Source organism: Maniola jurtina, chromosome 7 (assembly GCF_905333055.1).
Source record: "Maniola jurtina chromosome 7, ilManJurt1.1, whole genome shotgun sequence".
NCBI lineage: Eukaryota > Metazoa > Arthropoda > Insecta > Lepidoptera > Nymphalidae > Maniola > Maniola jurtina.
Window position 1 is genome coordinate 2,869,907 of NC_060035.1, and position 27,306 is coordinate 2,897,212.

Below are 27,306 nucleotides of genomic sequence, written 5' to 3' on the forward strand. Positions count from 1 at the left end.
AATATTTTACAACTAACATTACCTATTCAAGTAGGTACAAGTGATGGTCAATAAAATGTTACTAAACGCTCAGGTTATGTGATGAAAAGTTTAAAGTCTGCACTAAAGTATTTTAAACTTATCAAAAAACATTATTTTATATGTTGTAGGTTTATATTTCCCTAATTATGGTTAAGATAAAAAACTAGCCATATTTATATCAAGTTATTTGACTAATTTAAATACTTTGGCAGTCATAATATACTGAGCAAGAAGTAGTCAAGGAATTTAAATAATTTTCCATTATTAACTTTCTAATTAGGTAGAGTATATTAAAACTTAAATAACCGTAACCATAGGTATATTGGAACTCACATGTAGGTATAAAAACAGATTCAAAAGTCTTTGCCACAAATGCTTTAAAAACCATATTATAAATGCGAAAGTGTGTTTGTTTATTGGTTTGTCCTTCAATCACGTCGCAACAGAGCAATGGATTAAAGTGATTTTTTAACGGGTATAGTTAAGGACCTGAAGAGTGACAAAGGCTACTTCTTATCCCGGAAAATCAAAGGTTTCCACGAGATTTTTATAAAAACCAAAATCCACGCGGATGAAGTCGCGGGCATTGGCACGTTTTATATAAGTATTTAAATAGTTAAGTAGGTATTTCAGATTTAGAAATAAGTATGTAGAAATAAGAAGATACTTTTATTTCATATTATAATTAATATAGAAGTGAAAATTCTGGCATTTATAATTTACTGGTGTAATAGAGAGTTATTAGTTAGTCGGCAAGCACCACTTATCTCGGTAGACTAACAGATAAAATCAGTGTGAACATGACACTTTCAAGTCGAGCTCGAGTCTCGTAATTATATTCAGTAATTGATGTTTTCTGCATAGCATATAATTTGATTTCTTCTGAAATAATGAACGTTACAAAATCGAGTACGAAGATAATTTTAATTTAAACTGGAATAAGTATGTAACTTATGTAAAGCACAGTAATTATATGAATTGCTGCTGATTTGCTTTAGTTTCGCACGTTTTGGTTGAAAACCTTATATTATGTGTAAAAAGAAATCTCCGAATGATGTCCTATTTGTTCTTGAAAAATTGGATACAGCTCTCCTCTCTAAACCTCTGAAAAAATTGATAGCAATATTAGATATAAACCGACAGCGCGGGGCTGAATTTATTTTGGGTACCTAGTTATTATTAAGATGAAAAGGCCATTTAAAGAAGACATAAAAGGGATTGTTAGTTTGCAAGAATATTTCGAACATTATGCAGATTTTATTATTCGGATCCGTCATTACACGCCAAAGAATCATAATTATATCTAAAAGTTTGCTTACATAGGTACTTAGATGAATGTCGATGTGTTATTGATATTGTGTAACGATTTCCGATTTATGTGGCACAGAAAAACTATGGTCCATTTGTTGATTTTGCATGGAACTTTCACTGATGGATTGTAGATCGTGTTAGCACTTTCAGATTTGTCTAATATAGTTAGTTACCTTCAAATTATATTTGAGTTAATTCACTACTAACCTACTAACAAGATGAATAAATGAATTTTCTTTCTTTCTTTCTCTTTCTTTCTTTAAGGTCTGTATCTTATATTTTATTCATGTAATATGACCAGCTAAATTCATGTTTGTTTAATGAATATCACTTACGATAGTTTAACTCCTATATATTCATTTCCTGCCTACTTGGCATGATACTAGATTAGGATAGTAGTTAGTACCTACTTATTTATCTAGGATCTACTTATAATTCAAAACATAGTATGCAAAGTAGGTAAATGTTATCCGACCGGATTCAGGCTAGTTTAGGAAAAGTGCTCATCATTTAAAAATTCCAAAAGCAGAGCGTCTGGTGACCTCAACAATAAATAACACATTTTCTGCCACCTTTTCCTTTTACGCTGTTTGCTATAGAACATCATAATATAAGCAAGGACAGTACGAAATCCAAATAAGAATTAATGCCAATTTGTTAGTTCCAAAATGTCACATAAAAGTGAATTATTATGTGATAAATCATCTACATATGTGATAATAATTTTACGCACTCTTTCTCATAATTTACAGTTTTTTTTGGGTGCTGGTTTATATTGATCTAATTTACAAATAAATTATAATTATACTTTTTATTATAATTATATATTTGAATATAGGTAATAAATTAGCTTTTTCGGCTAAGGATCGTCCTATCAGGTCTCGGGTTTGAGATTCGTGTTGGGCTAATATTTTTGAAAGAATTTTGTTAGTAGCAACTAGCAACCCGATGTTGGGAAGTGATTGGTGGTGTTACGCCATGACACAGAAAGTACCTACAATAGAAAGCCGTAGGTCCTGCGTCTGACCTCTCCTCGGCTTAGATAAAAGTTTATGTTTAATAAGATTTTTTAAATCATTGGATCAAAATGGTGAATTTTTATCCTATATTTTTATCCTTTTCAGGACTCGATGTCTGAGCTCCGAGCCCTGTGCTACCCGGGTACTGACGTACTCATGCTGTGTTTTTCCGTGGTGCGACCGGAAACATTTCGGTCTGTTGCTGAGCGGTGGACGCGGGCGGTCGCCGGTGTGAATGCGCCTTTAGTCCTCGTGGGGACACAAAGTGACCTGGCGCTTGACGGCCGTGTGATACAAACTTTAAGGGTAAGCATATTTTTTTTTGGTTTCACCTACGTGATGCCCCGCGATTACGTCCGCGTGGATTTAGTATTGTAAAAATCCCGTGGGAATGCTTTGATTTTCCCGGATAAAAAGTAGTCTATGTCCGGCTCCAAGATGCCAGCCATCTCTGTACCGATTAGAAAATGGCCGCGATTTCGTCAACGTTGATTTAGGTTTTTTAAGAATCCCGTGGCTTGATTTTAGGGAAACAGTAGTAGCCCATGTCCTTCCCTGAGATGCTAACTCTGTATCTTTCGTCAAAACCAGTTAAATAGATGACATGAGCAGTTAGACAGACAGTAGCTATATACTTTCGCATTTACAATATTATGTATGGAAGTTTTTTTTTTTTTTATTCACTAAAGGTAAGCGCTTGACCACAATCACACCTGATGGAAAGTGATGATGTGGTCTAAAATGGGACGCGTTTACCTAGAAGGTGCCTATTCACTCTTGTTTTAAAGAAATATTTATGGATGTATTAATAATATGTAGTTTGGATAATTGAATATTTTGCTGGTTTGTGTAAGCAATAAGCATAAGTACATAAATTCATTTTCATCTCAATGTTGAAAATGCATTCCATATGGGCTATGAACTATTTAAGAATGAGTTCCTTAATAAAAGCTAATTCATTTATTTATTACGTTACAAAATAAAAAGCCGAGTAGGTCGCGGAACTTAGCCCTATAGCATGTGCAGATACTGCAGATTGCATTGGGGTTGAATACACCATAACGTCACCAATGTGTCTACAGCTTAATTTTTCTTATCAGATTTTTTTAAATTGCGTCCGCTGGATTTAAGACGGGTTGACAATGCGGGCGAAATATAATGGAATTATAAGTTTAACGATATTCAGTCAAGAATGTCGGTACCTACCTACTTGATTTATGTAATTTTTTATTATGCCCCCATTTCCCGATGCATTCATTGTTTATTTATGTACTTGATTTCAAATATAACGGTTTCCGGTTTTTGTATTAGTAACGAATGGTTTCTCCGTGTCGGAGTCTATGGATCAACGGATAAGGCAACGATCTATGACCATACAGCCGGGGTACAATCTTTATAATTCTTTTTGTATTCTTCAGTCCCGCGGTGAGCATGCAGTCACAGAAGTAGAGGCGCGAACATTGGCAGCAAAAATCAACGCGACCTATGTGGAAACCTCCGCGAAAACGAGGAAGCAGCTGAAGGACGCCTTCGACGCCGCCATCTTGGCGGGGTTGCCAGTAATATCGAGCAAACGACCTTTTTGGAAAAAATTATTGTGTATAAATTAGCATTAAAATATGTTTAATTAATTAGTTGCAATTTTGTTGCAATGACGACTTGTATAAAATTATTATTTTCAACCGATTTAACGTTGGTAATGAATGAAAATGACTTTTATTCATCAGATATCAAAATGTTCATTCGATTTAGTTAATATCCTACAGTTAATAACCTATTTTGCGCGCCAGAATCTGTATAAAATGTAAGCGCGCTCTTTAACCTATAACTTCGTGAGCGCACTAAAGTTAAACTAAGGCTGAGATCTATAGAGCGCACTATGACTTTGCTCAGACTTAAGACTGTTAAAACGAGACAGCGTAATACCGCTGGTATATATCTGTCCCGTTTTAACTGAAACTTAATTCTAAGCAAAGTCAAAGTGCGCTCTACAGATTTCAACTTAACAGACATGGCATTGGCACGTAACGTTGGGTTCGGTCGGGTACCTACTGCGAAAAATAAGCAGATAAATAATTGAAGAAAGATTACAAAAAATGGAATTAATGCAACAATAATAGGTAGATTGCTAAATGAATTTTCTTCAAAAATACGAGTATCATCACTCCAAAGCCTAGATTAAAATGCAACGATGGTAAGAAGAATGTGTTAGCTATTGTGCCTTAAAATTTCAATGTAATATATTATCTCAAATACCTTAAATTGGAATACTTTACAGAGAATATAATAATGAAGTCAAATTGGCAGACTAAAACATTAATGATTCTTTACCAAGTTCTCTGTAGAAAACGTCTGTAGCCCAAGCACAATCAGTGCGACAAAGACAACGCTTTCTCGCGACTGTTTCATCGACAATGCGTTGCAAAAGATGATCTAGCCGCGAGAAAATGTATTGAACGAACTTGGGCTGCTGGTTAAGTTTTAGTTCAATCAATTTAGTTTATATAGGTAGTTAAGTGTGGATGAATTTTTGACTAAAATGCGAATATCTTAGGTAAATCATAATGTCAAATTGAAAATACGACTTAAATCAAGACGAAAAAATTGTGATTATGAAAAATATAAATTGTTAATCTTGTGCCTTTTATTTAAACAAATAATGGGTCAAGTTATTGCATTTTTAATTTAAATGAATGTCTTTGAGGCTACAATTTTTATACATTTTGCATACCTACCTAAAGGTTATTTTATTGAATTTTTAATAAAATGATTAAAAACCTATTTACTTAAAATATTGATACATTTTGAAATTAATTGTACAGTAAAATTACATGAATAATGATAGGTGTTAATGAAATTTAAGAGATTGTTACATAAGCTGTAAATAATAAGCAGGAATGTATGTTAATGTTGTTTTATACTCAACGCGAACTGATAATTATATTTTATTACAATTTATTCTCGTTTTTATTTCTAACCTCCTCACTGTTACTTTTTCATATAAATTAGCAAACAAACAGGTGGGTGGATCACCTCATCACTGATGTTAAGTGATTACCTGCCAATATTCCATGTTACCTATTATACTTACCTACTGATTTTACCGTTGTCGCCCATAAACATTTGCAGCGCCAAAGAAACAGCCAATTTTTTACCGACCTTTGATAGGTACCTACCCACCTCGATTAAATAGATTTGTACTTCTTCACGCAAAACCATTTAAGTGGCATGAGACGGGTCTGCCCGCGAAATTCAAATTTAATTTGGTTTTTCGCAATTGGTAAACTAATACGACAACGTAGGCTTGTGGTATTTTAATTGCGACAATGGCAGTATCATCCTCACAGGTTTATATAAAAATCTTTACTTGAGAAGGTCCAGTTCAAGAAATTAGCTCTCGACTAATTTGTGAGAATAGTAATTATCTACTAGCATACGAATTAATCCACTAATATCCTTCTAATACCTACCAATTAATGTTTTTAAAAATTCCATAGGAACTGTATAATTATTTTTCTGCAGGACACTCATGTACCTAGGTAACTTGAATGTAAGCAAGGTCTACAAAATTTAGTCGAAACCGGCAAAGTGGATAGGCAGTGAAAAGATTTAATTTAATATAATAAACAGACTGGCACATTTTCCGGTATTATAACATTTAGTATTGGTTATCAAAAATCTACTTATTACTACTATATTAGCATTTTCATAGCTGCGGTGGGTAAATAGGGCGACGGAACGAGAAACAATCGCAACATTTTTAATTCTTCCTCACTTCCATGAATTTAAATAAACCGCCATATCAATATTGTCGATGGTGAGATGAAAACAATTTTAGGTTCTTAGTCTTTGGCAACCATCAAATCTCAAAGGACTAGAATCCATAGCCGTAAAGCTAGTTGAGACTTGAGAAAAAAACGTCAAAGTCATTTGCCAAACGTCAGCTGTCAAAACCTTTGGTCAAAACATTCAAAAAGGCGCTGAATTTCGATATTTATTTATTTACTTTAACTTTTTATTTTACAAAAATCAAAAATGTCTGAAGAAGAAAATTACACGGAGCTAGATATGTCCGACGTCGTAGATGACACTGACCAATACCTCGAGAATGATTACCAATCAACGGATATTGGTGAATCGGAGTTGTCGACAATCCACGAGCCAGAAATATTGAATTCCGAAGACCAAGTTTCGGAAAAGAAGTTAGATAAACAAAGTGTTAGTAAACCAGAAGTTTTAAGAACTACTAAACTTCCAATGGCGAGGATTAAAAGTATCATGAAAATGGACCCAGATGTCAGTGTGGTGAACGCTGAAGCTGTTTTCTTAGTTGCGAAGGCTACTGTAAGTAATTGCTTAGTGTTTTTAGGATTCCATTTGGATCTGTTTTTCTTAACTATTTTCCTTGCAAAATATTTACCTAAGTATCAAGTACTTAATAAGATTGGTAGAATAATACAGTACAGAACGTCACCAATTAGCAAATCGCTACGGCGTAAGTGTTAAATTACTTTTGCATGCTTAAAGGTCTACACATATGAGAAACAGTCCTTGGGTTACTTTTTTGTACTTAAAAATAGATCACTTACAAATGCATCGAATAATGCACACAAGGGACTAAAAGATATAAAAGTATGAGGGAGTCAGTGAAAAATAGAACTTTATGCTCCAAGGTGTTACACACAATGGATTTTAGTCTGCGTTGAGCACTTGAAAGTTTGTCTTGTTTGCGTTGAGTCTGTGGCAAGTTCTTGGTGGTCATTTGAGGGATTTTTGAACTCCATGTACAAGAGTCCTCCGTCTGAGTCTGCCCTTGCTATGAGTTGAGTTGGAGTAGAGTTGGCATAGAGTCTGTGTAAACCTTTAAAAGGCTTAAAATCGCTTCACAACCTGGGCTGTCTACTAGGCTTCTAGAGCAAATTTGAATGGCTGGAGTGAAGACTTTGGCGGGGAGCGGCATTGCACCCACAACAGATGGTAACTTTTAAGTGCGGAAACCAGCCCAGAGAGATGTTAAAAATGTTAAAATTTTGGAAATGATCTATTTTCCAGGAGCTGTTTCTAGAGACCATTGCCAAAGAGACCTACGCATTCACAGCGCAGCACAAGAGGAAAACAATAGCCAAGAAAGATTTAGATGTTGTCATCAATAAGGTGGACTGCCTGTGCTTCCTGGAAGGTGCTATGGACTTTTAGGTATTCAAAATACAATTTGTTGAAATAATAAAGAAGTGTTGATGAGAATTTAAAAGCATACATGAACTCCAATTCACAGCAAAGGGTTAATATATGTGACTACTTCTGAATTAACATAATTTTTTCAGTGCAAATGCAGGAAAGGTTTTAAATAAGAATTAGATCTTTTTACTTTTGAAAATATGATAAGTGCCTAGACCCAGACACTATACTTGGCTAAATGGTACTAAAACTTATAAAAGTCTGTATTGTAAATCTTTGTCAAAGCCTGTAAGTACCTGCAAAGATATTTTGTAAATAAAACAAAAATTTGTTATTATTAAATATAAAATCTTTATTGATAATTTTGTTTTAATTATTACAACTATTTAAATTAGTTCAACCATGACTTGTTTCCATTATAAATGGAAATATCTAACTGCTAGACTCACGTGATTAGTCGGAGTATGCCTGACTAGTTCGAACCCATTACGGGTTACCAAGTTGTTTAAATCCTATTAGGCCCTTTTTAGGGTTCCGCACCTCAAAAGGAAAAACGGAACCCTAAAAGGATCACTTTTTTGGCTGTCTGTCTGTTTGTCCATCCATCCGTCGGTCTGTCAAGAAAACCTATAGGGTACTTCCCATTGACTTAAAATCACGAAATTTGGTAGGTAGGTGGGTCTTATAGCACAAGTAAAGGAATAAATCCGAAAACAGACTTTATAATTCAAATGTGTTCACGAAAAAATTTATTTACTAAAATCATATATAGATGGCGCTGTTATGTCATTAAGATGCAGTGTTGCACATAAAAATATTAAAATATCTTGTACGATGGTACGGAGCCCTTCGTATGAGAGTCTGACTCGCACTTGATCGGTTTTTCAAAGGGCCTCTGCTCTACTACCCTCTACTAGTCACGTGATCTAGCTGTAATATCTAACAAAACAGTAATTAGTACTTAAATAAAAGCACTAATTTTGGTGCACGCTAAAGCTAGTATGATGAAGTGGTAGGCGAGGCGGTGCGCGTGCGCCGCGCTGTAGCTCACCACGCCGCTCCGCAGCAGCAGCGCGCAGTGCCCCGACACTGATATGCTGCTCTTCGTTAGAGTCGCTCTGAAAATAAAAACAAATCATCATAATAATTGTTAATATACTTAATTATTCCCAAAAAAAATTTAAACGTTATCAATATTTCTAAGAACTGAGATGCTGCTCTTTGCAACAGTAGTTTCGAAAAAAAAGTAATAAGTAGTTAGTGCCAAAGATTATAAGATCTATTTTTTACTCATTACATGATAAAGATTAGAAATCTTTTGTTATGAAAAAATCTTAAAAAACAGACAACACATGTCAATTTGGTCTCACTGATAAAATATGACTATAGTTTTTTTTCAACCATGCGAAAGTTCACTTTTTTTAACAAAACTTTTTGTAATTGTTTTAATTACTCTCCTTTCCTATACAAAATTATACCTCCTTACCTCCTCTACCTCCTCCTTACCTATACAAAATTTGAGAATAAAATTGAATGCTAAAAAGTATGTAATCAATTATGTTACTTTATAAGAGCAGCATGCTTACCCTTTCTCAAGGGTGCAGTCTACGCCGGAAGCCACGACCTCCAAGTCTGCAGGCAGCAGTTTGAGCGACGTCAGGTCCACAGTTTGCGTCTCCGCTGCCAAGTTCACGACGCCCAGCATTCCAGCCTCGCCAGGCAGTAACCTAAATTGAATAAATTGATACTTTAACAAACCTTATCACCCTTCACACTAATATTATAAAGGCGAAAGTTTGTGTGTTCACGCAAAAATTACTAAACGGATTTGGCTGAAATTCGGAATGGGGATAGATTATAACCTGGATTAACACATAGGCTACTTTTTATCCCGGAAATCAAAGAGTCCCTACGGGATTTTGAAAAATTTAAATCCACGTGGACAAAGTCGCAGGTGTCAGCTAGTAGGTGCATAAAAATTAAGTCTGCCTGTATTTTTCGAGCCAGAGAATAGAAAAATGTGTATAACAAATGGTTTAAAGAAGTCAAAAGTTATTCATTTAAAATAATAATTTATGCCACTAAATTATTATGGTTTTACCTGGTCACAACCAAAAGAGACTCTGACAAAGCTTTGGTGTCCAGGTCTCCTTCCTCAATAGCTGGAGTCTTCCTATTGGTTACCACATCCTTGTAGAACTGTAAAATATCAAGACATTCAAACATAAACCGCATAATAAATTAAATTATTTATTTACCCAATATCCCAGCTTTTGTGCAAGTCTCGTCCTTACGGGCTGAGACCCGTCTCGTGCCCCTTAAGGTGCAAGAGACGGGTCTGCCCGCGAAATTTAAATTTAATTTGGTTTTTCGCAATTTGTAAATTAATACAGTAAAGTAGGCATTATGGCATTCTTATTCCGACAATGGCAGTATCATCTTCACACGATTACATAAAAGTCTTTACTTGAAAGCGTTCATTTTAAGAAATTAGTCAAAACAATGAGCTTGACATGAGTTACTCACAAATTAGTCCATACTATAGCAATTTTTTCAAACGACCCCTTCAAGTAAAGATTTTTATATAAACCTGTGAGGATGATACTGCCATTGGCGCAATTAAAATGCCATAAGCCTACGTTGTCGTATTAGTTTCTAATTGCGAAAAACCAAATTAAATTTGAATTTCGCGGGCAGACCCGTCGCATGGACCTTAAGAAAAGATGTCTTACGTGATAATGGCTCTTCTGGTTAGCCATCTGTGCAGCCAGGTTCAGGGTCCTGTAGTTGTCCGCGACCGGCAGCCAGGTCGCGTTGGTGGTGTTGGAGAACCCTGCGTTAGCGGAGCTGTCCCAGTGGTAGGGTGTTCGGTTGGGGTCGCGGGATTTCTTGTAGTAGTTGATGGGGTCTTCTGTGTTGCAAGCCTGCGGGTCCTTTGTGTCGTTCCAGCTGACGTAACCGTCAGTCATGCCGATTTCTTCGCCCTGTCAAGCAAACAGTTTATTGAAACAGTTTTTCGAAGTTCGAAGAATCTCATAATCACGCTATAATCCTTGTACAAAATTTGACGAATCTATGCTAATTAACTATAAATATCCAAGTAAAAGATAGCCCCAGTCCTTCTTAACTTTAACTTCATTCTTTCGGCGATATATACCTAAAGGTACCGACTAAAAACGTTAAAAAAGTGACGTGGGCGTTAAATATAATATGGAGATGTTCTACATTTTCAACTGATAAATTACTTTTTGGAGGGTTACTTCAAAGAGAGAGGTACTTACCTGATAGGTGATGGCGACTCCAGGCAAAATGAGAGCCAACATGTTCATAGCATCCACTCGATCTTCTCCTTGACGATTTGCCATACGGCTTTGATCGTGGTTGCCGTTCTGGAAGAAATGGTTAAATATTTCACTGTTTAATGCCTACTCTCCTAAAAACCTTTATTATTTTTCTCTACAAGTTAGATTTAAGTGTAATTTGAAGAAATTTATGCCTACCTCATCTCACGCCAATTAAGATACGTAAACTCTGTTAATGTCCAAAACAAAATATACCAGTAGCATTATAGCTAGGTACCTAATATTTTCATCAATATAATTTCAGCAGTCCTATTCAATATCTCAGTGGCTATTAGTCGTACATAAACAACATTCAAACTCCTCATTCGATTGGAACTTCGGTAGGTAATCGACCAAGATGACATGAGCAGTTAAGAAGTTTGGCGGTCAGTAGGTATGTGCACTGAGATACAAAATATCTGCTGGTGATGTATAAAGAACTTACCACCCAGTTCGCAACCTTTCCACTCGGCATGTAAGTCATCCACTTGTCAATAACAGTCTTGATCTCCCACGCGGTGGAATTTTTCGTAATCTCTCCAAGAAAGCTAAAGTTGAACGGTATGGAGCCATTCCTCGTCTTAGTGCCGTAGTACTTTATCATCAGCTGTAGATCAGCGTATGCCTCCGTCATCATGATTTTGTATTCCCCTTGGGTTGTGATGTATTCGTCGAGAACGTCCCTCCAGTCGTAGACGACATCGTAAGTTTCGGGTAAGTTCTCTGTGTACACGTGGAGGAGGTATTCGTAGTCGTCTGGTACTAAGCCGGCGATTCCTGAGAGAGGATTTTACACTGCAACTACAATTCTTTACTTAGAGACCAGATTGTATTATTTTGTGTACTGTGCAATTTTTTTTGGGTATAAATGAACACGAATCGTGAAGCTACACGGAGCTGCTTTCTCATCGATACAAGACTCGACTCCGTGTTAGAAGAAAATTTTCAGTTAGTTTGGGTGCATTGCTCGACACCTGCCAAAACTTTGGATAAACTTACAGTTGTTGGCGTATGAGCTAAAGTGGCATCAAATAAGTATAAGTCAAGAGATTTCCCAACTGATCTCTGAAATCGAGTATCTGGATTTTGTACTGCTAAAAAATAATCATAATATAGTGTAAAGTACCTGATAAAGGTTCATCCGGGTATACTCCTTCGTATTGCGCAGGATTGGCCTCATACAACTTGTTGACAGCGTCCACACGGAAACCAGAAACTCCCTTATCCAACCAGAAACGTAGAACATCCTAAAATATTGAGTGAATTTTTACATATATTCTACTAGCTTGCTCCCGCGTCTTCATCCGTGTAGATTTAGGTTCTTTAAAGATCTCTTAAAATGTAATGCCGTAGATTTGTCTAAATCCTTTTGAATCCCCCCATATTGGGACCTTCAAAAGAAATAGGCAGGCGCGCTCCACCTTACCTGTACAGGGTGCGATTGCAATAAAGCGCATGGCTATTTAGTTGTGAAAAAATTCCGTGATATTTTTTTCGAGTCCTCGTTTAATATGTTGCTAACTCGAGATGTATAAAGTGTTATACTTTCACATTTTTCACAATGTACTGTCGGTAAACAATAGCATGACTACAAATTTTTGTACGTCCATATATTTTGTAAATCCTCAAAATAATATATGTATTACAATGCTCTTACTCTTGATTGCCTATGCGTTCAAGATAGGGGAGTCATGTAAGAATAGGAAAAAGACCACTTGAATATTTTCAAAATATTCTGTATATACATTTTGATTTCCTGGTAATAATAGTTAATATGAAATACCTTCATTGCTGCTTGCACATTGTTGCTACGGTAGTTAAGATCGGGCTGTCCGATGACAAACTGATGCAAGTAGTACTGGCCGCGCCCCTCGTGGAACTCCCACGCGCTTTTGCGGAAATTGCTCACCTGGAAATGAAATAGGTATTGTTTTGAGAGCAAGAGCCTTGAGGCTTGGGGGATATCTATACAAATCATTGGACTTGGTTGACCGCCGCGACTTAAAGGTGAATTTTTGGTTCAAACATTATTATAGACATATAGGTGCCGTCAGCAGGATTTGGTAAAAATCGACTCTGCATGTTGTTTCCCCCTCGATGAGAGAAGAAAGGACATTATGAAATAAATTTAACTACCTCTTGGACCTAAAGAGAATGATACCAAAAATTTACCTGGTAGAACAGGCACAATACCTACTGGCGCGGTGCGGTGTCGCATCGTAAAATTCTACCAGTGCGCACATCGTGCGAATTCACTATATGGTAATCACATTGACTTGCGACGTAAGTAGTTTTGAGATGCGACGTTGTAGTCGTACTGCAAGTTTTGTTATACCCTTTCGCTCTAAAAAAACCTAGAAAAAAACCGGCCAAGTTCGAGTCAGACTCGCGCACTGAGGGTTCCGTACTCTTGACAGATACGACAGACCGACAGACAACAAAGTGATCCTATAAAGGATCCGTTTTTCCTTTTGAGGTACGGAACCCTAAAAACCAGCAACACCTACCCAGTTGCTGGGGGGTTTGGTGTAGGCAGTGCCATTCTCGGCGGTGGCGCTGATCCCGTCAGCCCACACGTAGTAGTCGGTGTAGGGCGCCTCGCGCGCGATGGACTTGTTGAACCATTCACTCTCGTTGCCTGTGTGGTTGGGCACGAAGTCCAGAATCACGCGGATTCCTGAAAGGTAAAAATAGGTAGTGCAAAATTAAAAACACGACTGCTCTACCAAAAACGAGTTTAAAAAAAAAACAGTTTGAAAATGGCGCCATATAGGTACACTTTAATTTTTTTGCTCACAAATTCACGGTTTTCGGTTTTTTTTTTACTTAGTGACCTACCTACCTGCCAAATTTCATGATTCTAAGTCAACGGGAAGTAGATACTCTATAGGTTTTCTTGACAGACACGACAGACTGACAGGCGGACAGACAGACAATAAAGTGATGCTATAAGGGTTCCATTTTTCCTTTTGACGTACGGAACCCTAAAAAAGTCAAAAAATCTGATGCACAAGACAGCAAAAGGGCTTGAGCTTCTTTTGCTACTTGAGTGGGTTGGAGTGGGACGTTATGATGGACAAGGCACTCAAAGAAACGTCTTAACATTATACAAACCCAAACTCTTGGAGACGTTGAGAAGCTTGTCGAAGTCGGCCATGGTGCCGTACTCGTCTTGTATCTGGCGGTAGTCCGTGATGTCGTAGCCGAAGTCGTACATGGGCGACTTGTAGATGGGCGACAGCCAGATCGCGTCCACGCCCGTTTCCGCCAGGTACGGCAGCTTCTCTGTTATTCCTGGTTATAAATAGAAGTCTTTATGCAAGTGTTAAAGAATTTGTGGCTAAGTAGATCTGCAGCTCGATTGTGGTAGAATGACAGCTATACCAGCTATACAATATCTACGATCGCAATCACCTTCGATTGGTTGATGCTTGCTCACTATTGACTACAATGTGCAAACAAAAATAGCACAAATTCAGCCAATTACAGCAATTGCGATTGTTATAATGATTGATGCAGGTTTTTCGAAATCGACCAACTGGGTAGAAATAGAAAAGAACGATTTTTGTGCTTTTGAATCGTCAAAAGAATCTCTACCACTGACTGGTTCGGAATGCCATTCCTACCGAGAAGAACCAGCAAGAAACTCGGCGGTTGCTCTTTTCATAATTGAGGATAATTACGGAGAGAATTCGTAAAAAATAATAATATTAAAATTTTACCTTGAAATAAAATTTCTATTATGTTTCCTAAGACGTCCGAAGTCCATTTATGGAGAGTACATCGCTCCTTCCACGCCTTTTCGCTAGATGTCGTTGATTTCCGTCACGCAACCCGTGCCTCCAACGCCGCCAACAGCCGTTCTGTGAACTAACTAACACAAGCCACAACAAGCCACCATATTTCGTCATTGTTCGGTTCATAATGATTAATGATGTGTACGGTAAGTGTTGCGGCGCGTCGCTTGTAAATGCGTAACAACGCCTGGGAACTTGTCCCACTATAGTTGACGGGGCGTGAGTGGGTGGTCAGGTAACTATTTTGCACCCTGTCCCTCAGTTGGCTCGTAGGCTGGTTCTAACGTCCCGTCCCGTGCACCCCGGTCGTGCACCTCTACCGCGACAGGTAGATGTAATTTATTGGTATAAACGAAGAGAGGTTTCTTGAAATAAAATACTTATTTCGTATGCTAATCTCTGGGCTGACTTGGGCTGACTGATTGGTCTCGGCTCATGGAGTGGTATTTATATCATGAAGCCAGTAAAATATTCCCACACCAATGAGTGAACCCTTCGAGACCCTCTTTATTTCAAGTTAAGTTTCACACACTTATTTCTTAGCAATAAAATAGGTTGATTTAAACACAAAAATGACAAGGTAACATAAATTTAACCTCAATTGGCCTCTACAACACAATTGGCCTCTATTCTAATTTCTATTCTCGCTAGGCTCCTAATAAATCTAAAACATAAGGGCCTTTTAACCTACACTACACTACTTGAGTTCCAAATTCTACGAGTTTAACACTTTAGTCAAGCAGGTAGACGACGCGAAGAGTCATAATTTAAACCGTTCTTGAAACGCACCTTTTTTTGTGGGCAAACAGCGAAACATGGCCCTTTGCCTAACTTATAGGTACGTCGTGCGCAGAATTCACACAATATTAAACCTAGTCGCTAACATCCTCCCCCTTGTGCGTAGCACCAATCTTCTGATATGGCGATGCTACAACTGCTTCATCACGACTGAATCTGAATTCTGAACTGGCTCGACGTAGCACTCCTCTTTTTGTTTCAAAAACTCAGGACCAGTAAACCACATGTGACTCTTTGATAAGTTTTCTGGTACATCACGCGTGTCATCATCGTCTGGATTCATGCAGTGCCGTTCATGTGGTTGGGTGACATTTTCGATTTCAAGTTTATGCGCCACAAATGTCTTGAAGTGTCTGGGATCCGACTTATTCCATGACAGGACAACACTGGAGTCTGTCCAGTAAGTCTTTCTCTTGATTGTCAAATCTGACTCATGTATAAGTGATTCAGCTAGTCGGCTTCCCAGCAGTGCAGCTTGTAACTCCAGTCGTGGAATGGAGACTGGTTTCAACGGTGTTACTCTAGCATTACCAGCAATGAGATTGACGTGAAACGAGCCATCTTCGATCTCCGTACGCCAGTACGCAGCTGCCGCGTACGCTGTTTCACTTGTGTCAGTAAAGATGTGCAACTCTCCCTCGGTACTATGTGGAGCGATGCATCTCGGGATATGGAGGTTCTTCAATAATTCCAAATTATTTACATATGACTTCCATGTTTCTTGATCTTGTTTTTCTATTTGCTCATCCCAGCCAATTCCACTTCTCCATATACTTTGCAGTAGCTTTTTTCCTTGTATCAAAACTGGTGATGCCAGCCCTAACGGGTCTAATGTGCTCATGACTGCACCAGTGACTTCTCTTTTCGTTGGAATTCTTTTTTCTTGCAGAACTTCTTGGGGTGTGTTCCGTAGGCAAGTACGAAACCCGATGCTGTCTTCTTTGGTGAACCACCGTAAGCCTAGAGTTTTCTCTTCTTTTTCTCCAAGCTCTATTTCAGTCTTGTCTACATTTTCTTCTGTGATTTGCTGAAGAAGATTCGGTTGATTCGATGCCCATCCTCTTAGTACAAATCCTGCTTTTCTGTGGATGTAATCTACTTCTTTCACAAATTTCACCAGTACTTGTTCGGAGTGAAAGCTATGAAGATAATCATCCATGTAATGGTTACGTACTATAGCTGTTGCTGCATCTGGATAACGTTCTTTGAAGTCTTCTGCGTTTCTATTCTTCACAAAGATAGCTGTGCTTGGTGATGAAGTTGCGCCGAATATGACGGTGTTCATTCTATATTCTTTCGGTGGAGCGTCTCGACGACCTTCTCGCCATAAAAATCTCAAATAATCCTTGTCTTGAGGTCTTATTGGTTGCACTCCCAAAGATTCTATGACGAAGTGTTCTTTAATCGAATTGTGCATTTGATTTTCGACCATGTTTACGTGAAAACACTTATTCAAGAAGTGCACTGGCTTTATGTTTTTACTGTCAAAACCATGGAGAACCCACCCGAGTTCCGTCAGTGAAGCAACTGGTTGACCGGGTTTTTCTCTCTTAATTTCTTGAGATACGATCAGTTTCCAGTTGTCTTGCTCTATGAGTAACCGAGGTGGCTCAAACTCATAATAAAGAACACTTGTCATTTCTTTCAGGTGTGGATATTTTTCTATTCTTTCTTTATCCAGGAACTGTGGAGCAAGATTCAGTTCTTCGATGGTGCGAACACAATCGAGGCTTTTCTTTTCTTCTTGGTGGACTCCTCGTATTATTAAGTTGAGCTTCTCAGAGTCCCTCTTGCGTATCAATTTTCCTCCAACTGTTTCTAGCACCAATTCTTCTTCAGTTCCCTTTGCCCCAATATTTTTAGCTATTCGTGAATCAAAAAGAGAGACCGTTGATCCTTCATCCAAAAGTACTAGTATCTTCTGGGATCCTTTTGGTCCAAATACTTCTACCGGAATTATCTTCAGATAAGCCCTGGTTGTTCTCACTGCGTGGACTGGCAACATTGTATTCACTATCATTCCTGAATTCTCAGCTCCACTCGACTGTTCTGAGTTTATAAGCTCCGAGTGCAGCAGGGACTGATTCCCTCGTTTATCTGGAATGATATCCTTTGTTTCTTCCAAAAATGAAGCCTGGATCCAGTTCTGAACATGCGAAGCTGTATCTTCTTGTTCCTCATCCAAACCGTCTTCTAAAGCTGAATTCGCAGCTCCACTCGACTGTTCTGAGCCTATGATCTCCGAGTGAAGCAGGGACTGATTCCCTCGTTTATCAGGAATTATATCTTTTATTTCTTTCAAAGATGACGTCTGGATCCAGTTCTGAACATGTGAAGTTCTTCCTCCTTGTTCCTTATCCAGGTCATCTTCTGAAACTCTGGTCGTTTCCACTGCGTGGATTGGCATCGTTGTATTCGCTATCATTTCTGAATTCTCAGCTCCACTCGACTGTTCTGAGCTTATAAGCTCCGAGTGAAGCAGGGACTGATTCCCTTGTTTCTCAGGAATGACGTGTTTCATTTCTTCTAACGTAGAGGTCTGGATCCAGTTCTGAACGTGAGATGTTCTATCTTCTTGTTCTTTATCCAGACTAACTACTTTATCTTCGATTCGTTGTTTCTCGAATCTGATTCTGGCCAGATTAGCTGCTGCTTCAGCGCGCTGCAATTCTAAAAGCGCCAGTTCTTCTCTTGCTTCTAAGTCGCGTAATCTGGCAGATCTCTTAGACCTAACTGACGTGCGGATAAAACCCCCTGATTCAATCGTCTTCAAGGTTCTGTTCTGGTTCATCCGCTCAGCCATGATCTCGTCAGTGGTCTCCTGTTCTTTGAGTCTAGCCCCATTTTCGAACATCTTCGTAACTTTTGTCGCGGTGTATCCCGAAGATTCCATATTTGAAGATCTTAAGTTCGTGGCTATAGCTTCGATTGATGTGGTCCCTTCTGATCTGCGCATATTCGCCTGTTCTGTTCGTTGCGATGTATTTGCGCGTAAGGGCACACGCTCTTCCTTCTGGAACCTGGTGAGAGTCATATCTCTTGTTCCTGTTCGTAGCTTCACCTTCAAAAATCTTCAACTTCCAGTTCTAGAATCTGTCTTCCGGGATCCGGTTCGAAGGACCATTTGTTGCGGCGCGTCGCTTGTAAATGCGTAACAACGCCTGGGAACTTGTCCCACTATAGTTGACGGGGCGTGAGTGGGTGGTCAGGTAACTATTTTGCACCCTGTCCCTCAGTTGGCTCGTAGGCTGGTTCTAACGTCCCGTCCCGTGCACCCCGGTCGTGCACCTCTACCGCGACAGGTAGATGTAATTTATTGGTATAAACGAAGAGAGGTTTCTTGAAATAAAATACTTATTTCGTATGCTAATCTCTGGGCTGACTTGGGCTGACTGATTGGTCTCGGCTCATGGAGTGGTATTTATATCATGAAGCCAGTAAAATATTCCCACACCAATGAGTGAACCCTTCGAGACCCTCTTTATTTCAAGTTAAGTTTCACACACTTATTTCTTAGCAATAAAATAGGTTGATTTAAACACAAAAATGACAAGGTAACATAAATTTAACCTCAATTGGCCTCTACAACACAATTGGCCTCTATTCTAATTTCTATTCTCGCTAGGCTCCTAATAAATCTAAAACATAAGGGCCTTTTAACCTACACTACACTACTTGAGTTCCAAATTCTACGAGTTTAACACTTTAGTCAAGCAGGTAGACGACGCGAAGAGTCATAATTTAAACCGTTCTTGAAACGCACCTTTTTTTGTGGGCAAACAGCGAAACATGGCCCTTTGCCTAACTTATAGGTACGTCGTGCGCAGAATTCACACAATATTAAACCTAGTCGCTAACAGTAAGATATAATAGTAGCACCAGGAAGACATCATCTGGACTTCGGACGTCTTAGGAAACATAATAGAAATTTTATTTCAAGGTAAAATTTTAATATTATGTGTTCCGTTTGACGTCCGAAGTCCATTTATGAAGAGACCTGTTTGTTATCTCCTGGTGGCTTGTGAAAAGGAAAAACGCAACAATGTGATAACTTTATGTTATGTAAATTAAAAACGTTAGTATTAGATATTTAAATAACCATATATGTAAGTAATCCTTAACCGATAACTGTTAATGGATGATAACAGTAACAGAAAATTGACAGTAAAATTTTCTTGATACTGGAAAATATTGAATATCCACACTACTTTATTCGCATTATTATTCGATTTCGCACTCCTAATAATTCATGATAACAGAAAACTGAAAATTGGTAGTAAAACTTTACTCGATATTGGAAAACATTGAATAAGGAACTTAGATTTGAAATCTGTCTTTTTATGATAATGTATTCTTTACCACCAACTTGCTTTAGAATAATTAATAGAATAATCTTAAGCCCAAAGGAGGGCATTGTGGATTGAAAGCTATTTGATTTAGTCTGTAGCAGCTTCGGACAATAGATTCTAAACCCAACTTAGTTATGTTAAATATTAGCATAATATAATATAACTTAGCTAAATAATAGCTGAACAATCTGGCCTGTATGTCTCTCAAGTTAATAAGTTAGTTGGAGATCATCTAAATTTGTTAAAAACAAATATTAAAATAAAAAGATTAATCAGGAGAAGGTCAGCTCAGATTCAAAATTATTATAAAATTATCTCCATTTATAATACCAAAAGTAGGATTCTTATATCAACTTTTTTATTTGATACCTGCAAGTATGTATAGAATATCCTTGCATCCCATATAGGAAGTTTAGGTGGAATCAGTTCAGCTAAAGCCACTGCTTTTATGGTCTGAATAACCGTATAAAATTTTAACATTCGAACCTGTCTCACAAATAGAAGCTATCGCTGATTTAGGTTCATAATATTATACAAGTATGGTATGGTAAGCAAGATTACTGCCAATATAATTTTGCTAAATATCTCACTATATCATTCCTTGGAAAAGGCGGTTGCCTATATGACCATATTTTAAATGAAGGCCTAGATACGATTTGAGTGTCGATGCTATTTCGCAGGCAGCAAGATAAAAGAAACTCCATCTCGCTATAGGGCCTGGGCTATATGTCAATGTGTCCCACCCAAATAGCTGGAGTTTCCGATTTGCAGGGGGCTTGATGTCAGCTGATGATCGCCCCGTCGCTGTGTCGTACGTTAATTATTATGTATCTCTCACCTGAGTTAAGGTGATGCCAGATGCGTGGAAATAGCCTAGGCGGCGGTAAGATGAACCACGCTGACTCGTATAATATCCAACATCTGCTAGACGCTGCGAGCAGGCAGGCGTTCGAGTCGGAAAGACGAGTTCAGTTTAAAATTACTCCTTGTAGTAGATGCCACTCCGAGCCTGCGTGATTACGCCAGAGGTTGTCGGCTTCGGTATTGTACACTCCCGGAAAGGTGATGAGGGAGGAGTACAATATTGAGGCTGTCCGTCAGAGTGAATAACTTTTTGTCAAGTCTAAAAGCCATTTTGGTCTCGTTCCGCTTCGTACTTTATATTTAAAGTGGATACCACTGCTTTGACTGCAAGGCTAGTTTTGAGTTCTCGCGTATTGAAACATAATACCTCTTGAGTTGTAATGGTATTTTCTCTGTCGATGACTCACTAGTATGATGTACACTAGCCGTTTATATATTTCTTTATCTGTTACAACGTAATCCAAAAGATACCTATTGAGGTGAACTGAGACCGTCTGAAAACAGATTCTCTAGCCACTATACAAGCTCGGCTCGCACTCTTTCAGAAAATGATGTTTGGTTTTGCGCGCATGCTTCCGAACACAATTTCAGTGACTTAGAAACGTACGGCAAGCAACCTTCCCCGGTGGGTGATGAAGGTCGCAAAGTTGAGATACCCTAAAAGGCGTTGCGCCTGTTTGAGGGCCCAACTGCCGGTTTCTAAGAGAGACCACAGACTCTGACCAACTTTTGTTATCCCGTCTGGGGGTAGGGACCCCTGTTGAGGTGTGTGTCCGATTTTACTCCCCAATACTCGCGGTTGAAAGCGATCTCCTTTGCGTTGTGATCGATTTCTCGACATTGAGACCTAGGCCGGTTAAGAGTGATGGCCAGTGAGGTTATGAGCTTTCAAAATTTTCTTGGACTGGTGACCATACACGCGGTGTTCCCAGGCGGTCACCCATCCAAGTACTGACCGCGCCCGATGTTGCTTAACTTCGGTGATCGGACGAGAACCGGTGTATTCAACATGGTATGGACGTTGGCTGTGAAGTCGTCCAAATACACCAGTAGGCGAAAGCATTTGTCGCGCAATACTTGAGCAGCTCAATTTGACACAAAGGCGAACAACTTTTGGTGCGGTCGCCAGACATAAGGATAAGAAAGTTATGTTCCAAAACCAACATACCGATTGGGTGATTTATGTTTTAGGCGCAATAATAAGCCAGACTTTTGAGCATAGAGTCGTCCGTTTAGAAACTGGCATTTGAATGGTAAAGAAAACCAAACGCATCAATATGTATCGGTTGCAATATTCTTGGGCATCAGTCCATTCAGTCAGTTTATTTGGTTACGTGACCTGGTACACATATCTATGGCGGCGCATCCACCTGAACCAATTTTATCTCTTAAGAGAGAGAGAGAGAGAAATAGAATAGAATAGAATAGAATAGAATAGATTTTTATTCAAATAAACTTTTACAAGTGCTTTTGAATCGTCAAATAATTTACCACTGGTTCGGAATGCCGAACGTATCAAGGACAAGAGCGAATTAGACTTTAGGCCGTAGGGCTACGCGAGCCAAATTGCACTTTATTTGCGTTGTAACGAGTCATTACTTATTGTAAGGTTAATTTTTAAAAATTGATTTGAACTGTCAACAATAATATAAAATTATTAATTTATCCAATGAAGGTAGTTTGATAAAATCCATATTTGGCCCATTTAACGCCACACAATCCGTTGCCAGGAGGCCAACAAGACCGAACCTGCACGAATACGGGCGCTTTGAAGGCTTCAGTCCAGTATCCATCCGAGACTCGGAGCGACATCGCACCCCCTCGGCACTTGGACTGCGAACTGGACAACCAGATGCTGCGACAGCAATCCCGCCCCAATTAAATTAGTCATTTTAAATCAAAACTCTCCGACAACGTCCACGCATTGAACCAATGTTCCATGCGAAGGTTTTGGGAGGACATTCCAACAATTCGAGAAAAACACTCAAATAACACCTGCCTTTCTGAGTGACGCCAATATTATTAAAACGTATTTGCAGAGTGAGCGTTCTGTAAGGTACTAAGTAAATGTCGTCACGCTTGACCACAATAACACCCGATGGAAAGAGATGATGCGGTCCAAGATGGGACGCGTTCACATAGAAGATGCTCATTCACTCTTATTCCAAGGACACCCGAATTACAATTCGGCAGGAAATACAGATCGCGGAAAAGTATTCCAAACCTTAGCCAAGTATTTAGAACAGCGATGAAAAAGACGATGTAGTTTGCAAGGCTGGTTTTAGTAGATACCTGATTTTATCAAAACTCCGAATTTGTAAGGTAATGCTGCGAAAGGACGGTACTTTGATACTCTTTTAGAAACTTTTAAAGTTGAAGGAACCAATGGAGATTGTTTTAAAAGAATTCGGGCTTAGTTACGTAGTTCGTAAAAGGTGTATACCTACCTGTCTTAATATTGTTTGAGACAGTCGCCCGAAACAACTTTTTAGAGTAATTTTCATGATTTTTATTTTATAAACTGTTTTCATATGGCTCCCCCTTTTTCTCTCCAACAGAGAAGTCACTTTGTTGACGATAAAAGGTATTTCCTAAGATATAGATAGTATTGAAAAACTTTGGACATACCTACCCTCAATTTTTGATATTTTTCTATACAACTTACGTTCAATATTTTTCTTATTGTTAAATATTGTGAAATTGTATTTCGAAGAAGAGAGTAGTTCTAAATTCTTACGAAAGTGTTAGACACTTTAAAAGTTATTGATTCGTCCATATAATCTGAAGAATTGAACTTATTTGACAATGCCGCACACTACGTCACATATTTTGAAACCACGAAATATTACCAATATTTTGCCTGGGGCGTAAAAAAGGGAACCCGTTAAACACTAGTAGTTGCTTCAGTAAGAAAATACGAAGCCTAGTAGGTAGTTGAATTTAGTAACTTCGGTTGGTAATTTAGCACAAAATATTTCAATTTGACTCACCCTTTGGAAGGTAACTCAAACCTTAGTTTCAACTTTTACGAGGCACAATGTGCTCTGAGCTGCTACGGCGGCGCCCTGATTGACTGCGGCGCCCCACGCAGCTGCGGTGCCTTGAGCGATGCGGCGGCTGCCGCGCTCCGAGCGGCTGCGGTGACCTGAGCTACTACGGCGTTCTTGACGAATTTTCACTTCCCACTCACACATTTCACACTTCACACACCACACGATGACGAGTTTTCTGGCCGAACTATTTTGTCGGCCTCGGACGGCACGGAAATTTCATTTTTAACGATCACTACTTCTCGATGAGAGAAAGGGATCAAAAAATATATATACGATTCAATCTACGAACAAATTCACTTGCGTAACGGAAAAATATTTAGTAAAAAACCAAAATTTTCTACTTAAATAATCATAAAACTTTTTACTTCTATCTCAAAAGTTTTATATAAAATCTAACGACTTGCGTGGTCGAAAGACGACGCAACAATGACGAAATATGGTGGCTTGTTGTGGCTTGTGTTAGTTAGTTCACAGAACGGCTGTTGGCGGCGTTGGAGGCACGGGTTGCGTGACGGAAATCAACGACATCTAGCGAAAAGGCGTGGAAGGAGCGATGTACTCTCCATAAATGGACTTCGGACGTCAAACGGAACACATAATAGCAAAAAGTCGAGTTTTTTCTTCGTCATCAAATATGACATCACACTAATATTATAAAGGCGAAAGTTTGTATGTGTGTGTGTGTGTGTGTATGTTTGTTACTCCTTCACGCAAAAACTACTGGACGGATTGGGCTGAAATTTAGAATGGAGATAGATTATACCCTGGATTAGCACATAGGCTACTTTTAATCCCGGAAAATCAAAGAGTTCCCACGGGAATTTTAAAAAACCTACATCCACGCGAACGAAGTCGCGGGTATCAGCTAGATGATAAATAACACGTAAAACTTCTTTAAAAGTTTATAACTGAAATATCTAATATCTCTCTTCCTCACAGCGTTTTCTTCCTCATTGTTAAAGGTACAGACCTTTCAGAATATCTATTATAAGATTTAGATAGATACAAGATTCACTGTATTTACCACCTAGCACCCAAGTATCTAATAGGTAGGAAGTGGGTATGTAAGTACATGATTGCAAATTGCAATCAAGATAAAACATGTTTGTTGCGATTGTTCAGTATGTTTTGAACACTTTAGTTCTTTATCTAAATCGCTACTTATGGTAAAGTTGATGATAATAATTGGTTTGCTTTGTTGATGGCGGCTGCGGTAGAGTTATTTTATGAGGGTTCCGTAATCCGTATGTCAAGAGAAAAAAGGAACCATGATAAGATCACTTCGTTGTATGTCCAAGACCCGCCAAGGAGATCATCATTTAGGATACCTAAGGTTAACCTAGAATCATGTTTATTTCCTGTATGATGGTACGGAACCCTTCGTGTGGGAGTCCGATTTGCACTTGACCGATTTATATCATTATGGAAATACAAAGAATCTTAGGTAGGCACCTATTTACACAAATGACAACGGCAACCGTGACTTGACTGATTGCTCGTAGGCAACTCCTTGCTCTCGCTTAGCATTGAATTCGAAACAAATGATTTTTTTTATGATAAATTAGTTCATCAAGATCGAGTTAAAACTTTGGACAGTTGTTGTTGAGACTTGCAGGAAAGTTTCTATCATAGTACCATCAACCTGCAATAAGTGACAATAGCAACGTACGAGTACAACATCATCGCACGGGCATTAGCTAGTGATTATAAAAATCTTCTGATTTGATGAACAGATTAATTACCTAAATAAAGATCGATGTTATTCGGGATCTTTAGACTACCTAGGACGCAGAAATTGAAAACTATTTTCAAAGATTTTAACTGAACATCGATCAAGACCTTTGTAGTTATCTATCATATAATATTATTATGAATCATGAACAGCTGTCACAGAACAATGGGTCGTTATTTGAAATTTTAATATGTAAAAGGTACAAAGTACACCTAGCACAGACAAGTTAGTAGGACATAAATATTTAGATCCATAGGATGGTTCACGAGAAATCAATAAGTAGGTATACGCCAAACGTAACTTAAAATAAAAAAAAATTCAAAAGAAAAATAAAACAGACTTCAAAAACCACAAGCACTAAAAAGTAATAAATAATTTTGTTTAGTTACACGTGTAATGTACCTAGGTATGAAGTCGAGCGAGCATAATAAAAAAAATTAGAAATCCAAATTGAGAACCTCCTCCTTATTTTGAAGTCTGTTAATGACGAACGAGTGTGAGCTACGATCAAAGCTAACTACACTATACGCGTCTAAGAACCGTGAATGGGGTTTATTATTTTTCTTATGTCATCCCCATTAGCCGCTCACTGTTCGCCTAATGGGGACAATCCTTATCGTGGCAATGTCGTCGTCGCATAACTCAAAATCACCAATTAAACGTACCTTTATAGAAAACCAAGTGAAATCAAGTTAGCTCACCATTTAGATCGCCAATGCCATCTGCGTTGCTGTCCTTGAATGAACGCGGGTAGATTTGGTAGATTAGGGCGGTCTTCCACCAGTCCAGATCCGACGCGGCCGTCGCGGTCGCCACTAGAAGCAGAAGGGTCAGCACACGCATCGCTACTAGCTATACCTACTAGCTTAGAATTTACAACATGAAATAACGTTGTCTCCCCAACAGCTACCGAGTAAATGCGAATGGGCAAAGTGACACTTCCTTTATAGAATAGACTCGAGTGTCCAGTGCAATGATAATATCGGAGTGACGAATGTAATTTACAATTGTTTGTTTTGCAAATTACTTATTGGATTTTCAGATACCTTTCCATTTTAATCTTAATTCTTAGCCCTTGATATTGAGTACCGACTCTCAGGTCTCAGTAGTTTGCGGAAAAACCGTAGAAAATTTTATTTGGTTGGTTACTAGATATCTTATGCGTCAATAATTTACTCGTATCTTAGGACGAGTGTTTGGTGCAGTGGTAAGCGTAAGGCCCGGTATCCACCTAAGCGGAGTGAAGAGATGTGTTCGGTTGACCAATCAGATTTTTAAAAGATAACATCACGATAAATTTTTCACGTCATCTATTATGAATCCGATAGGTCGATTGAACTCCTCTCCTCTCCGCTTAGGTGGAAACGAGGCCTAATTGTAAACGGTCCCGGGTTCGATTCCCGACCGGGGCAATTTAGGGATTTATAATTTCTATAAAGGTATCACAGGTTCTAAAGGTTTGAATTCTGTTTGGCTGACGTAAACTTATAAGTTTGGAGCTGGAAGTTGGTGCTGTGTGTAGACCTTTTCTATGAATGGTGGTAATCAAGGTGAAGATTGCAAATTAAATGTATATATAATTCTAAGTGTCGACTAGCAATAAATTCTTGCAAAGTTTTAATTTTCTGGGATAAAAAGCAGCCTATGTCTTCCCCGGGATGTAAGCTAACTCTGTACCAAATTTCATAAAAATCAATTACTGTTGGGCGCGAAAAGCTAGCAGACAGACGGACAGACACACTTTCGCATTTATAATATTAGTATGGATTAAGCTGATGAAAATACAGATTGTGGCTAATTCTGCTGTACACAATCTCTAAACTAAACTAAAATGACTAGTCTA

The 27,306-nt window shown here is 38.5% G+C and overlaps 3 protein-coding genes and 1 pseudogene across 3 annotated transcripts in view; 2 read left to right on the forward strand and 2 right to left on the reverse strand.

Annotated features, from left to right (window-relative positions):
* Nucleotides 1–5,309, forward strand: part of LOC123866865 — a 59,865-nt gene extending 54,556 nt beyond the window's left edge. Inside the window, exons 3-4 of the mRNA XM_045908605.1 lie at nucleotides 2,457–2,657; nucleotides 3,770–5,309. Coding sequence (XP_045764561.1) covers nucleotides 2,457–2,657; nucleotides 3,770–3,961 — 393 coding nt within the window. The 3' untranslated portion in view covers nucleotides 3,962–5,309. The remainder of the gene's footprint in view (nucleotides 1–2,456; nucleotides 2,658–3,769) is intronic.
* A 998-nt stretch (nucleotides 5,310–6,307) lies between these two features.
* LOC123866884 (DNA polymerase epsilon subunit 4) lies at nucleotides 6,308–8,076 on the forward strand. Its single transcript, XM_045908641.1, has 2 exons — nucleotides 6,308–6,695; nucleotides 7,404–8,076. The coding sequence occupies exons 1-2, from the start codon at nucleotides 6,387–6,389 to the stop codon at nucleotides 7,545–7,547; spliced, it is 453 nt and encodes a 150-aa protein (XP_045764597.1). The 5' UTR covers nucleotides 6,308–6,386; the 3' UTR covers nucleotides 7,548–8,076.
* A 290-nt stretch (nucleotides 8,077–8,366) lies between these two features.
* Nucleotides 8,367–26,389, reverse strand: LOC123866854 (maltase 2-like). The gene is made up of 11 exons (XM_045908577.1): nucleotides 26,165–26,389; nucleotides 13,985–14,164; nucleotides 13,378–13,547; nucleotides 12,654–12,779; nucleotides 11,997–12,117; nucleotides 11,316–11,647; nucleotides 10,811–10,918; nucleotides 10,262–10,513; nucleotides 9,631–9,728; nucleotides 9,116–9,256; nucleotides 8,367–8,647 (listed from the first exon to the last, which is right to left on the reverse strand). The coding sequence occupies exons 1-11, from the start codon at nucleotides 26,304–26,306 to the stop codon at nucleotides 8,491–8,493; spliced, it is 1,827 nt and encodes a 608-aa protein (XP_045764533.1). The 5' UTR covers nucleotides 26,307–26,389; the 3' UTR covers nucleotides 8,367–8,490.
* Nucleotides 21,585–21,704, reverse strand: LOC123867280 (annotated as a pseudogene).
* Nucleotides 26,390–27,306: the final 917 nt, after the last annotated feature.